This window comes from Polyodon spathula, chromosome 6 (genome assembly GCF_017654505.1).
Source record: "Polyodon spathula isolate WHYD16114869_AA chromosome 6, ASM1765450v1, whole genome shotgun sequence".
In the NCBI taxonomy this organism is placed as follows: Eukaryota; Metazoa; Chordata; class Actinopteri; order Acipenseriformes; family Polyodontidae; genus Polyodon; species Polyodon spathula.
Window position 1 is genome coordinate 51,198,570 of NC_054539.1, and position 16,032 is coordinate 51,214,601.

At 37.4% G+C, this 16,032-nt stretch overlaps 1 protein-coding gene across 1 annotated transcript; it reads right to left on the reverse strand.

Annotated features, from left to right (window-relative positions):
• Nucleotides 1–515: 515 nt before the first annotated feature.
• On the reverse strand, nt 516–9,697 carry LOC121317299 (gap junction alpha-1 protein-like). The gene is made up of 2 exons (XM_041253096.1): nt 9,578–9,697; nt 516–2,536 (listed from the first exon to the last, which is right to left on the reverse strand). Exon 2 carries the CDS (start codon nt 2,518–2,520, stop codon nt 1,375–1,377), a length of 1,146 nt encoding a protein of 381 aa, XP_041109030.1. The 5' UTR covers nt 2,521–2,536; nt 9,578–9,697; the 3' UTR covers nt 516–1,374.
• Between the last annotated feature and the right edge of the window lie 6,335 nt (nt 9,698–16,032).

Below are 16,032 nucleotides of genomic sequence, written 5' to 3' on the forward strand. Positions count from 1 at the left end.
CACAGACTGTGTCACATGTCAGGATAGAAGGGAAAATGAATGGAGCAAAGTACAGAAAAGTCCTTGAGGAAAACCTGCTGCATTCTGCAAGAAAGCTGAAACTGGGACAGAAGTTCACCTTTCAGCATGACCACGACCCAAAGCACACAGCCAAAGCTACACTGGAGTGGCTAAGGAACAAAACAGAAAATATCCTTGAGTGGCCCTGTCAGAGCCCCGACCTAAATCCAATCGAAAATTTGCGGCATGACTTGAAGATTGCTTTCCATCAATGCTCCCCAAGGAACTTGACAGAACTTGAACAGTTTTGTAAAGAACAATAGTCAAATATTGTCAAATCTAGGTGTGCAAAGTTGGTAAAGACCAATTCCCAACAGACTCACAGCTGTAATTGCTGCCAAAGGTGCTTCCACCAAGTATTAACTCAAAGGGAGTGGAGACTTATCCAATTATGATCTTTCAGTTTTGTATTTTTAATATATAACCTATTTCTCAATAAAAACTTTTTTCCCCCTTAACAGTGTGGAATATGATGTGTAGATAAGTGGAAAAATCCTCATTTAAATGCATGAAACTCTGAGGCACTGATACAAAATATGCCCACTGTTCCACAAAACCCAAGACAACAAACAAATACTAATACTATCCCACATAAATTCAAAGTTTATCAGGAAATGACAGACGTCTATAATTTAAATTTAAAAAAAAAAAAAAACTAATAAACAATATTGTTTAAACAGGGAACACTAAGTAATAAATATGGTGACTGTGTTTATTGAAATCATATATATTATTAATATGATAATGACCTAAATTAGTAGTCATTCATTGTCTAGTGGTGGATGTCCTGCATTATTAAACTAATAAATAAATATTTTAACGCAAACCCATTTTTTTTACATCATATAGTTAGAAACTTGAAAAGAATAAAGGTCATTATGCAGGGTTTTAGAAAGAGATTATGGGAGTCAAAATGCAGGTGTTGCTTTAAACCATTACAATACTTTGTAATAGATACATTGAGCAATGTGACATCAAAGTGCAAAATATCAAAATGGAATGTACTTGTGTGGGCATAAAAACAAAATCTCTCTTTCTCTTTCTCTCTCTCTCATGAAACATATCACCAAGGCTAAAAAATACCAGAAACACATGAATGTGTTTGTTTGCACTGTACTCACTGTCCCCTGCTAGCTATCTGTATCATGAACTTGCTAGCCCCTAGTTTTGATGTCATCATTAATGGATAGTACCTCCAACAATGTAAGTATATTATGTCTCTGGGTTTAGTAGAGTTCCTACTGGAAACTGTGAAATGGAAAGTACCACCCCTTTAGAATCTTAATGCCTGTATCCTCTAAAGTGTTAATAGGGCTAGACCTCAAGGTCGTCTGGTCGAGCTCTGCTGCTGACTTGGCTGCTGGCTCTACTCAAGGGCCTGGGGTCCATGAGAGCTAGAGGATGGAGTTCATGTCCAGGTGCTACTTTCTTATTATCATGGGCATCATCAGGGAAGTCAAACGGTTGTGCGTGAGAGTTGGAGATGGTGCTGCCAGTCTGACCTAGGCGGTTCTGTTCGGTGCTGTAATTGGCCCAATTCTGCTCAGTGGCTTGCTTGTTGTAGTTACGGCATGAGTTGGTCCTGTCCCCAGTGGCAAGCTTGTACCCAGGAGGAGACATGGGAGACAAGGGGGCCGTGGGAGAGGTGCAGCCATTGTAGAAGGCATACTTTGGAGAGGCACAATCCTTAGATGTTGGGCTCATTGCACCACCAGATGAGAAAGGAACTCCTTTTCCCTTCAGACGATCCTTAACGCTTTTGAAAAAGACATAGAATAACTCAATCACATTCAACACTAAGGACACTAAGGACACCACCAGCATGAAGATAATAAAGATGGTTTTCTCAGTAGGACGAGAGAGGAAACAGTCTACTTGGTGTGGGCATGGATCCCTCCTGCAGGTATATACAGCCTCCAGACTAAACCCATAAATGTACCACTGTATCAACAGGAAACCAACTTCAAAGAACGATTTAAAGATAATGCTCACAACGTAGGTGCGCATGAGAGCACCCTTCATTTTTACCTTCCCATGCTCCTGCAAACCATATTTAAACTTCTTGATTTCAATCTGCTTGAGAGGCAGGTCCACATCACCACCGTCATTCTGGATCGCTTTCAGTTCCACCTCTTTTTTATTCAATTTTTCCTCTTTCCGCATTAGGTAGAAAATGTGAGCAAGGTAAACTAGTGTTGGGGTTGAGACAAATATAATCTGCAAGACCCAAAAGCGCACATGGGAAATGGGAAATGATTTGTCGTAGCACACATTCTCACAACCTGGTTGCTGAGTGTTGCACTTGAAAGCAGACTGTTCATCCCCCCAGGCTGACTCAACTGCCGTCCCCAGGACCAGGATTCGAAAGATGAAAAGAACCGAAAGCCAAACCTTTCCTCCTGCAGTTGAGTAGGCCTGGACTTTATCAAGAAGTCTTCCTAGAGCATTCCAGTCACCCATTTTGACTGAATGCTACCTGTAAAAGAACAAGCAGTAAAATAAAACATGATTAAGAAAAAATTGCTGAGCAGACTGCTATGTTTAGATAGGAGCTATGGATATCTAGAGTGAACTGGCTGACATTCTTAAAATAATAGTGCAATTGCAATATCGGACTATTACAGAGCTTTAAAAGGGTAGTGGTTTAACACTGTGTTTTTACACATCACTCCTTATTTGGTGGATATTGGTGGAACATAATATCCAGGAAAAAAACAAATAAGTACTTTGGAATAAATATGCATAATAGGTTTATAGCTTTAATTTTTAGCTGAATTGTGAAAATATACATTATTTAAGGGTACTTAAGCAATAATACACAACAATAATACATCACCACGTCAAGACAAAGTCAATGGCCTTCAACCACCCAAGCAGTGGTGATGTCTCATGATACCACACAGACCCTGGAGTGTATTATTGCTATTATTAAATGAGTGTGTTGTATGTAAATAAAAAAATACTTCATCATTTTGTTTTGGTGTAACCTTCCACTCAGAGAAAAAGTAATTCCACAGTAATGAAAATTGTTAGCTTAACAATAAAACATTTGATTTTAAACCGTGTTGCATATTTTCTTTTATGGAGCGTTGATAATAGTTTCTTGTTTAGGCTTTGTAGATATTGAACTGGATGTTGCCATTCGTTATTTCAACATTAGACGGAATAGATGGAGCTGCCGCCGCTGCTGTTGTTGACATTTTGTTTTTTTTTAAATCAATGTCTATGTTCTTTTCAGTTATCCAGTCACAGAAAACTTTCATAGCCCATTTTGTCTGGTGTGCACAAGTGGCATGCACAAGGGGGGACAAGCAGGGGCACATGTCACCCCCCAATAATCATCTCCAAAATGTACGGACATCAAAGGGTCAGCGGCCATCTGATAGTGAACAGCCAGAACCCTCCTTAATGGCCAGTTCAACCGAGGAAAATCAAAACCAAAAGGAAGTGCAGCAACTAGTAGTTCTAGCAGCAACACTGGCATGGGAACCAAAGACTTGATTGCAACAGGTGCAGATTCATTTTCTCAAAGTGAGTATGCTAATTATCCTGATCACAGGCTGCCCTTTTCGGATAACGAAATAGAGCTTTGGATTATTGTAAATTCAGGTCCACATCAGCCTGTGCTAAATAGGTACCCCCAACAAATGTTTGGAAATAAGTTACTCTCATGGTATAAAACATCAGAAGTCACCTCCTGGCTGGAATCGACAAGATGTTTTGTTTTGCATGCAGATTGTTTGCAAGTAAATTAACCACCACTGGTTGTAACTGGATGTTGCAACTGGAAAAAAAGATCCTAAAAAATTAAAGAACACGCAAAATCTAGCCAGCACAGAACTGCAGTTGAACGTATCAGATATTTTAAATGTGAAAAGTTACATGTTGATTTGATGTTAAGCGAAGCAATACAAGCACAGCGCCATACTGAAAATGAGAAAAACAGGGAGTGTATTACATGTCTGCTAGATCTGTGTTGTACACTGGAAATATATTACATGTCTGCTAGATCTGTGTCATACACTGGGAGTATATTACATGTCTGATAGATCTGTGTTGTACACTGGAAGTATATTACATGTCTGCTAGATCTGTGTCATACACTGGGAGTATATTACATGTCTGCTAGATCTGTGTCATACACTGGAAGTATATTACATGTCTGCTAGATCTGTGTCATACACTGGGAGTATATTACATGTCTGCTAGATCTGTGTCGTACACTGGGGAAGCTTGGTTTACCATTTCGGTGACACAGTGAATATGAAACTTCTGATAATAGAGGGTTATTGTTGGAGACTGTTGATTATCTTAATCGTTGGGATCCCCTTATACAAGAAAGAATTACTTGTGTGCAGAAAAATGCTACCTACTTATCAAATCTGCCTTCACTACTGTTATGCAGAATAAGATCAGAAATGAATTAGCCACTGCCACATATTTCAGTGTGATGCTGGATGAAACTCACGATTTTGCTGGTAGGGAGCAAGTAATGGTTGCTTTTCAATAAAGCAAGTACAACAGCTGAACAACTTTTTCATATTTTAGAGAAAACGCTGGTTACCAAGAACTTGAACAAGCTAAGAGGACAGTGTTATGATGGGGCAAAAAATGTAAGCGGACATGTATCAGGTTTACATACTCTTGTTCAGAGCAACCACGTGCTGTTTACACACATTGCTATGCGCACTGTCTAAATTTGGTTGTGGTTGACACTGTGAGCTCTAATATGAGGTCAGACTTGTCCAGAACCTGTATACATTCATCCATACCAGCATTCATGGCAGCACTGTCTTTAAAAGGACACCAAGACCCAGGCAGAAGGAATCTCAAGTGTGAGTGGTAGTGAATACAGAGGTCGGGAAAGACGTCTTCAGGCTTTTCAAGAAGTGCGTTCGTATTCATCCTGCCAGGCTCTGGATGACATAGATTAACTGTTTTCTGTTATTTGAGAAACCTTACAGAATATTCAGCAGAAATCCACAAAAGCAAGTGTGTCAGCAGAAATCTTAAATGTAAGCGTGGTTTTGGGCTGCTTTAAAAAACACAATTTGGCTACTTAATCAAAGTAAACTTAAAGTATTAAAGTAAACTTTAGTACTGTAGTTTGTAATAGAATTTTCTAATGTTTGCAGAGTCAAGTCACACATGTCTCCTGATGCAATGGCATCAGGAGACATGTGTGACTTGACTCTGCAAACATTTTAAATACATGGGAGAAGGAGACTCTGAATCATGTACCATCAGTAGCGGCACGCAGGGAATCTGGTTTCTAATGCCTATTCAATGGCATGGTACAGAAAGACTACTTTGATTTTCACACGGAAAAGAGATCGCTTCATCGGTGTGCCTGCATCGAAATTATTCTTAATTTGATTCTTAAGATAATTCTTAAGTCAAGGTTCTGCTTACTGAAAAAAGTACAACAGCACTGTTCCGGCTTGACTACACCACTGGACTCATGTCATTTTTAAATATGTATATAGAGACTAAAATTAAAAGTAGACTGTGACAGAAATACAATGACTCTCGGTTGTAAATCTCCCTCCCGACCTGTGACGGCGCTAGGCAGCGAGAACAGAGTTCTTTGGACGGGCTGGTCTGACAGTTCTTTCCCATGGTTTAAGGGAAGTCGGCCAGCCAGGAAGGAGACGTACTCCGTTGCAAGATCGCATTGACCCGGAAGGGAAACGACATGGCAGCCGCAGATTGGAGAGGCGGTTGCACTCGTTTACCAAGGGGTCATGTGTGACAGCATAAAAGGGGACGGAGAATCGTAATCTGTTCCTTACCTTTGGTTTGTGCATATGAACTGAGAAGGATTGTGAGAGACCCACTTGCATGAGAAAGCAGTATCGTGAGTGCTTTTTGTTTGTTTGTCTGTGTATAATTGCCTTGCTTGTTACACGATGATTCTAGAGCTGTCGCCGAGGGCCAGCTCTAAAGCCGGAATAGCACCATTACTGTCACAACTTTAACCTGTACCATCCACCATGAGCACTACTGCACTCACCCAGGACTGGTGACAGTGTGTGTATAACCGTAGGACAGACACGTTGTTGGATTATTATTATTGTTGGGTCTGCAAACCCATTATTGTTTATTATTGTTGTTATCGGTCACCAGACCTGGATACAAAAAAACTAAACAATAAAAACATTATTTTCCAAACCAGATTAAACTTCTCTGTCTGTTTCATCACCCCTGCACCTGCATCCACTTAGCCACTTTGTCACATAGACCCATTTAAAATCATCGTATAAATCATTCGCCCTTTTCCATACACTACATGCGTAATAACAGTACAGTAATAGTAGTAAGTAGGGGTCAACCTAAATCACGATTTCACGGAAATCGGGAAATTGAGGGATCACCGGGAAATTCACCTCTTTTGGGGGCCAATGCATACCAAACAAATACGGAGAGAAAAAAAAAAAGAAACCTTCTTTAAATGACTTATTGCACAACGCAAGTGATGCAAACTACGTATCTTCTTTCTGTAGATAGGCTTTTTTAATTCCTTAAGTCATAAGTCCACACCAGACAGAGAATGTCGGCAGCAACAGCTGGGTGATGCGACCCTTGTGGCCAATATTGTTCTGCAGTGGAGCCACCAGATCTGTTCTGTCCTCCAGCACTATAGGTCTGGTGGCATCGCTGTGGATCTGCAGTGTGAAAAATGACAGATTGGCAGGAGCACGTTTCAGAGGACGCGTGCTCCAGCCGTCGTTTCCCGAGACAGCAGGGGGGTTGCGAGCGGTGAGCCGAGGATACATATAATAATTGGGCTTACTAAATTGGGGAGAAAACCAGCAAAAAAAATTGGCAAAGACTAAATTTATATTAAAAAAAATCTTAATTTTATTCCATAACCTACCCGTGAAAAATATGTAAAATGCCAATCAGTTTCCAGATCTAGCTGGCATCTATTTTGTACATGTCCAGATAAATTATAGTAAGAAAGAGTAAGACCCCAATAAATAAATATGTTAGCAATAATAATAATAATAATAATAATAATAATAATAATAATAATAATAATAATAATAATAATAATAATGTTTTCTCTATGTGTATGTCGTTTTTCTATTCTAATTATGTTAGGGACTATTTTCCTCAGCAGAATGTTAAAAAGGAGGTGTCTTCCAATTCACCGCTTTATAGCGAAATATCAGTAGTTCATGGTAAATATAGGTTTTAATTTAAATTTTTTTTTTTTTTTTAAGGAGAAAATAAATAAATCGTTTTCTAATAGCGATAGAGCCCTTTCGATGCGGGCTTGACTTTCGTTAGCTCTCTCACCTTCGGCTTGGGACACATAACTCCAGTCGCAGTCATCTACCACACTGTAGAGTCCGCACCACACTGCTCTATCGCTTAAAGTAGTGCAAAATTCAGCAAGGCAGCAACACATTCATACATTTATTTCTATTGGAGGATTGTAACATGCACTCGAGATTTAAAACGAGATTATGATTACTAGAGGCGGGAGATTGTTCTTGCTCTCGAGGTTTAAAACTGTATTACAATCCATCATAGGGTGTAGTTCCACAGTCATGGAATTTAAAACTGAATTAAAAATTGTGTGAAAATGTAAAAAAAAAAAAAAAAGTGTAATGCCTAAACACACAGAAACACTGGAAGAATATGGCCGTGACCATAAGGATTTCGTTGTGGTCAAGACAGCAGAGGAAAGAGAAGGTACGTGTGCGCAAGTACTGTCAAGATAATACATATTGTGACAGAAAAAAAACACCCATGATTTTGGGAAAGTAACCGAAAACAGTAATTCCATACAGTATATAAAAAAAGTGAAAGCCCCGGGAAATAAATAAATAAATAAAGATTTACATGCTACTCTAAAACAAGCTAAAAAAATAAATGTAAAAAAGCACTGAAACACAAAATTAATAAAAACAGAAAAACTGAAGCCCTGATTATAATATTACTATATTAAAAATTAATGATGGAAGCGAGATACTGCGGGTCAATATTTCAATAAAACTAGATTACATAGTAGGCCTAATTCCAATATTTTTCTAATAGTTAAAAAAAAATAACATAATTCTATGACGTTGGGAGCTTGTTAACTTGCGTTCACGTTGGCTGCGTTCCTACATTCAATGCTGAGGAACAACAACTCTCAAAATCGTTCCTAAACTCACAGTTGACAGCTAGTGACGAGCAGCGTTGTCTCAACGCTGATTGAACGAACTCACGAACTCAGAGCTGACTAAACCCACAACCGCTAACAAGCTGCTATATAAACATTATGAATGGGATTTAAATGTAGATACTCATATCGCAATCCGCCTTCAAAACGATTATTATTAACACACACATATTAAGAAGTGGATCAACGCTTTGGACAAATCCTTTATCAGTGCAGTTTAACAATATGACATTATAACTGTTATTTATTTTGTATTTGTTTTTCTCTGTGAAACATCCTAAAGTTTATGCAATCATTTATAATTCGTTTTTAAAAGGGATGATCTAACACACCTCAATTTTATCAACGTATGAACACAGCTACGTTTTAATACTGTCTTTAATACTGTAGTGATAAAATGTGAATGTATACTGCTCCCACACTGCAACATAAAAACCGTTTTATTTAAATTTACAAATAGATTCTAATTGACTTATTTGCACTTCGATTCCATTCAATGAAAATCTCATGGTCTCCACTCGATTACGGAGGGGATGACTACACCTACGTACTGTCTTCCACTCAGACTAGAAGGGACTATAAGCCAAAGCTTTCTGGTTTAATTAAATATAATTTTTTTTACTGTTTTTCATGATAGCTGGCTCTGTTTTAAGCCATTATTTAATTCCACTATTTAAAGTTTGAGAACTTCAAAGTAGATCATGTTGTACAAGAAGTATGTCCTCCAGATGTGAGCAGTAGACTACATTTTAATTTGTAGTTTGTAGCTTGTTCATGAAATTTGAAATTGAAATTTTTCAATACGATTATTTTAAAATATGTTGTTTAACATCCACGTGTAGGACATTGAGATGTATTCATAATACAAAACAATGTGGAAAGATATAAACAAGATAGTTTAACTTTACAGTTTGCAAGTTAACTGCACGTGAAAAGCCACCACATGTATTTATATTTGAATAAAGCAAGATCTCATTCTTTTGTCATATGTAAAACGTCTGACAAAATAATAAAAAAAAAAAACTGATAATAAAAAAACGAAGTGAAATTTGTGTTTAAAACTTTCTTTTTTTTTAAAGAAAAAATCTGAATGAAATAATACGTTTTTTTAACAGACGGGTATATATGTTTTTGTTTGTTTATTTGTTTTTAATAACAACAAAACCATGTATAAAATAATTTAAATATAAATAGGTCTACGGTATAGTAAAGATTCCAACAAGAAAATATGTCATAGCATACTGGTGTACTATGACTGACTTTTGAGCCGACTCACTGTCTGAAAAGGTTTTGAAGACATAACGTAATTCATAACTGAAACGTTTTTAAATTGTGTAGACTTACCTAACAAGTTTCAGCAAAATCAATCAAAAGCCCCGGAGGACCGCAGATAATTTGTTTTGAAAAGTTTTGACAGTATCTTCTTAAAATCCACGTTGGATCCAAGGTGGTAACCGTAGCTTGTCAAACTTCCCCTACTTATACTAGCTCTCTACTTGGGGGTTTTAAAAACGTTTGCAGTCACCTGACTCCTGACGTAAGAATATTTTTGGACCTCTCACAAAACTGACCAAAAAGTTTAATTATACCCTTCTTCCTTCTATTTTTCTTTTTTTAAGCAATCCACAGTGTAATGGTAATGATCCATAGAATAGATATAGCCTATCAATAAAGAACCCAAATGACAGTGAATGAGAAACCTACGTGATATAACATGATTTTTTAAATGCATTTTATTTTAGTATAATATTGCAACCATTAAGTCCATGAATATTTACTCCTGTCTTTCTTTAGTACAATTTTACTATACAGTCTGAAAATACTAAAGAAGCAACAATTCTAAACACATTTTAAACCATGTATCAATTGGGAAACTCTGGGCTAATACTGTGATGAATGCATAGCAAAGCGATTTGAAACTTGATTAAAGCATAGCGCACGAATAAAGCACGGTAAGTCACAAATGTAGATGATAAAGCTTTACCTAAAACCATGGTAAAGCACAGACAATTCATAGAAACATGGGAAAGCCCAAACCAAGTTGAATTCCTCCAGTAACGTGCCATAGCTGCCTTAACTCTTATGAGGAGTGAACTAAAGTGAATAAAAGGGTCTTTACAAGTGAATACAATACTGTAATAGGTGTTGGGACTAATTCCTCTTATTATTAATTCTTCTTATTATTTGAACGAATTGTTCTTTATCTCAACTAACATTTTTATTTGATACAATCACTGCCTTTAAAGACTGTAAAAGGCTGTGGCATTCAAACCTGAATATAAAATGCGTTGCCTGTGTTTATAGCGCCATCTTATGTATATCAATATACTGCCTGCAAACAGATATGCAGTGAATTACAAATAAATAAATAAAAACACTGAGGGATACAATTAATTAATTTTCATTATACTATATGAAATGTAGTAGATATAAACATCTAAGAAAAATGCCAGCTTTGTAAAGCGTTATTAATAAGGGAACACTGAGAGCTTATTGATGCTAAAAATGGGACAAATGGATTACACTGTGGAAAAATGCTTTAACAGTTTTCTTGCCTGTGGTTGCACAGCAAAAAGGAAGCCAGAGTGAACCCTAGTTCTACCCAGACCTATTGTAATATTTTCATTCAAGGCTTTGTCTGAGTTAATATCATCTCTACAATTAAAACTGCCAAGAGCACACTGAAGTTGTTAAATGCCAAACCAGAGTAATTTGTATAGTTCTTTGTAAATTGGCCCTGATCATTGCTTACACAATGAAATGCTTTTTATAGTTGTCTTTTCTTGAAAGTCAAACAACTTAGTATATTAATACAATATATTTCCTTGTCAAAACACAGTACTGTGTTAAAACTTTGACTTTGCTTTCTAAGAAAATACAAATAGCAGGGAAACAAGTTATCAACGGTAGTTTTACAGTATGCACTTTTGGGTATTTGTAAGATAGAGGAATATTTTCTTGCAAACAATAATGGGGTGATGAAACCCTTTTTTAATATGAAGGACCTCAGTTAAATTGGAACTCTAACTACAGATAACACGATCCTAAACTGGAGCTGCATAGACAGCTGCCTTATCAAAACGTGTGTTTTGATATTTATTTAATTTGGGTTTGTTAATCTATATGGACACTTTACCACAGAATGTGTCTCAATGTGACAGAACTGTCACAGTTGGCATATTACACTTACACGTCCAGGTATGTAAATACTAACTTTGTGTCATTGTATTCTAAATTTCACTATAATTTTAGCTGAGGAATTTTTTTTTTTTTTCTGTGAGATAAGCGTATGTGTATTTTGAAACCGTCCATGTTTATATAGTAACTAAATACATAACAGTCTGTCTAGCTGCAACCATGTATTCATGTATATTTTACCTTGTGTGACAGAGTATTGACAGACCCAGAATGACACTGTCTTACGCTTACAAACATGAAAGGGTTATAGCATATAACACCGACACACATATGTGAAGAATTACTTAAAATGACATGTCACGTAAAACACAAATAATTATTAACTTAAATATTAAGGATGATAATTAAACCCAATTACTAATGTGCCCAACATGCTTAAACAAGCTAAATCCTACTAATACCAGTCTGAAAACAAGCATGTCCTCCACCTAAAAGTATATTGTACTTTTAAAAATAAAATTTCTACCCCTTATTATCCTCAGTACCATTATTACAATACTATTAAACTATTGAATTTGAAAATTGTATTTTAAATGGCTGGGATGTATACATTTAAAACAGAAGACCACATATTTCTATGGGAGCTGGTTTTGCATTTTTGAATGGACATCTTACACTGAAAAAGAAAAGCAAAACCCATTTTCAGCAATTATGGGGTTTATAGACAACTTCTTAAATAGGCTTTGCTGCATGTAATAATTTACTTTCTGTAAAGTTATTGGCCTTGGTATTTAAATCTTTCAAGAGGCAGTTATGTTAGAAAAGTTCAGAGTACATTTGCACAATGCTTTTCCTCATACTTACATTATGCATTTACTGTGCTTCATAATGACAGTCATGTACTATGACCATACTTCTCTTTGATTTACCATGTGAGTGTCCGTGCTTTACTACACTTTGCTATACTTGCACTGTGGCAAAAAGCGTGTTTGTGAGATTAAGAGAGGTCATTTCTCAAAGAACCATGATGCATGGCAAGTAGTTTTTGAAAAATCATGATACTAAAAATGGGGTATGATATAAAACAGGTTCATCTGTACTTTAGAATCAATATTGCAAATACAGGGAATCATGGCAGCCCCCTTGCGGTATTAATATTAAAATGAAGTTTCGCTCTGTCTCAGCCCTTGATACAACCCTGCTAAGGAGGCTTCGCCGGCCAGACAACACATGCTGCCATTTACCGATCACTGATATAGACCTTTCTTTTTTTTTTTTTTTTTTTTTTTACTATCGTTAATAAAAATACGTATTTTGTTTTTCAAATACAAGATACATTTGAAATTCAATATATTGAATAATTTAAATACAGAAAATAGTATTGTATAGTAATATTATTAAAGGAGGCTGTGTGGTCCAGTGGTTAAAGAAACAGGCTTATAACCAAGAGGTCCCTGGTTCAATATTCCTTTGACAGACAAGGACCAATCAAAACGCGAGACTTCCCAAAAGACGGGCCTGTGTCATGCCTGATGAATTGTTAAGTACTTAATGCATCAGTATAGTTCCAGTCATGAACCATACAGTCATGTAGTTACAAAACAAATACAATTTAAATTGAAGCAATAATCAGACTAAAAGTACTTCCCTTAGTTCTTTATCCAGTCTGCAAATTATCAAGTAATCAGTCACTGATTCTTATGCATTGTTTGTAATTAGAGTCCATTACATCAGCCTGCATTCAGCACAATATATCCACTAAAAACTCTTCAGGGCTTCAGGGCATCAGATTATTAGGGTTAGGTATTCGGTTAGGGTTAGGTTTTAGGGCTGGGTTGCTTAAGGTTAGGGTTGGGGTTCGGTTAGGGTCAGGGTGGGTTGATGTCTGAGTGTGCCGAGCTTGGAAAGGTGGGAGTGCTTGGCAAATTTCCTAGAATCATCTGATGCCCTGAGGACACTTTCTAATGGACATTCCTTTCCACTGTAGCTTGCTCCACAGTCTGTCTTCCTGCTGTTCTCCGGGGCACTTCCTCCCAAATATCTCTCCTTTCCTGTTCCTGGTAGTGATGAGACTGAAGTCTCAGCTGATTCGACCCCAGATGAACCAATTGAAGCAAACAGTGTTACGAAGCAAAGGTTCATGTGGTTCATTTGAGCCGCTAGGTTTTTTGTACCCAATAGGTACTCTTTGTCAACAGAGCTCACAGTGTGGTGTTTCAGTCAAGCTGAAAGAAACTTTTTTTTTTTTAAATCAAGATGCTGCTTTTTGTTTTATATTTTAGCCATTTATATATTTTTTTTCAAATTAACAACAAACAAAAAAGTATTTAGTGTGTACAAACAGAGCTCTTTATGATATTGGTAAAAAAAAAAATATTAATGGTACACAATTTATTTAAAAATGGAAATGGGAGGGATTTTAACCCACTATTTTCCACTTTATAGTTACAGCTATACTACATGCGCCACCGAAGAATTTGCTTATAAGCATGAATCTAAATATCCTACTTCTCCCACCATCTTACACGCTATGGTTGCTGAAGTCTTAATAAATTATGCTGTCTTATTTCAAGCAACAAGAGCTTGTTTTTATATTTCTAGTATGATTATTTAAGAAGGTTTTATTGGTTAATCACAGGTGTGGTTGATATGTAAAATAAATATTACAATTTCAATAAAAGCAACGGCCGAGCTCTGTCTTTAGAAAAAGCACAGAAATGTTTCTTTACACTGAAATGATAGATTCCCAGTTAAGAGAAAATTAAAAATGAAATTGCTTGATGTCATATGTCAAAAGTGTATGAAATGTCACTCTATAACACATTGCCTTCTCTGAGCATTAGTGCAATTGTCCACTTTACTAAATGCCTTCTCTCTGGAGATAGGTGCCTGTCTTTACTCTCAATGTATTGCGTTGTGCAGATCTACCAAGAGATGGCACTAAAGAGCATGAAGCGTTTCATGTGCTTCAGCTCAATTAATCTTTTTGAGAACCAAATGATTCAGAGGGGCTGCGTTGTTTTATTCATCCGTGCATTAGATTAGCTTTTCGTAGGGAAAGAGTATTGAGAGATCGCCAAGATCCTTTGCATCATTCAGATATTTTGTATTTGAGCGCTATAAATTTGGTCGGCAAGGTATCATTTACCTAATAAATCTACTTGAGCCGTACATTGCCCATACCACCCGGCGCAGCCGTGCGTTGACAGTAACACAGACTATATGCATAGGGTAGCACTTTTTTGCTAATGGCGCATTCCTATACTCAGTTGGCGATGCTGAAAATATCGGCAAAGCTGCTGCATGCCATGCAGTCGGAAGGGTCTACCTCGCCCTAAAGAGATTTCTTAATGTGTTCATCACATTTACGGGACATACATGGGGAAACGCCATCAAAGAGGGCTTCTATGCAGTTGCAGGTAATTTACTAGGTTACATGCAATTTAATGAATAGGTTATCCCATCGGTATTGTTTATTCATAAGGCTACATTATTATGCAGATTTTCCCAACGTCATTGGTGCTGCGGACTGCCGTCAGATCCCCATCAAGGCACCCTTAGGACCAAATGAGGCGGATTTTGTGAACAGGAAATTATGACGTTATCACTTACATGAAATTAAAAATGAGCTACAATTCAGCAACTGATGCAAATAATCCAACATTTTAATGACAATTATACAATGCCAGTGCTAGACAGTAGATGTCAGACTTTGGATAACACAGTGTAACAAATTATTATTTTATTTTTTTGGTTCCTGGGTAGTAAGTGTTATTTCCTAATTGCTTATGCCTCAAAAGTATAGAAAATGGCTATTATTCCCCACAAACTTTGCTTTTGTGACCAGGACAGTGATATTTTGAAATTTACCTATTTTCCAGAACATTCCAGATAGATTCAGTGCTGAGTAAACTTGGAGTAACTTCTAGAACTTTACAGTAATATAAATAGTATAAATACAGGAGCCTTAAGCCCACCAGTTCAGTTTATTTCCAGCTGCCTAAGTGGATACATATCTGCATTTTTCTGAGATGGCATCAAGAGGCTGCAATGGTGGCATTCCTGATGGGTCTCCAGGCGGTTTTACCAAGTTTCCCTGCTATCTTTGCCTTTGGGACAGCAGGGATACCAAGGCACACTACCACAGGTGGGACTGGCCACAGCGGACCGAGTTCTCTGTGGGGAGGAACAACGTCAAGTGGGAGCCACTGGTGGACCACCAGAAGGTGCTGATGCCACCACTGCACATCAAATTGGGCCTTATGAAACAATTTGTCAGAGCTCTAGATAAGGAGCCTTCAAGTACCTTCAAGACTTCTTTCCTAAGATGTCTGAGGCAAAGGTCAAAGCAGGTGTCTTCGTCGGACCACAGATAAAGAAGATCCTGGCGTGCAATGAATTCCCCAAGAAGCTCACTAGTAAGGAGAAAGCGGCTTGGAACAGCTTTGTCGCAGTGGTTCGGGGCTTCCTGGGCAATCACAAGGCCGAAAACTATGTGGAGCTGGTTGAGACTCTGGTGAAGAACTACGGCACAATGGGCTGTAGGATGTCCCTCAAAGTCCATATCCTTGATGTTCATCTTGGTAAATTCAAGGAGAACATGGGACCGTACTTGGAGGAGCAAGGCGAATGCTTCCACCAGGATATACTGGACTTTGAAC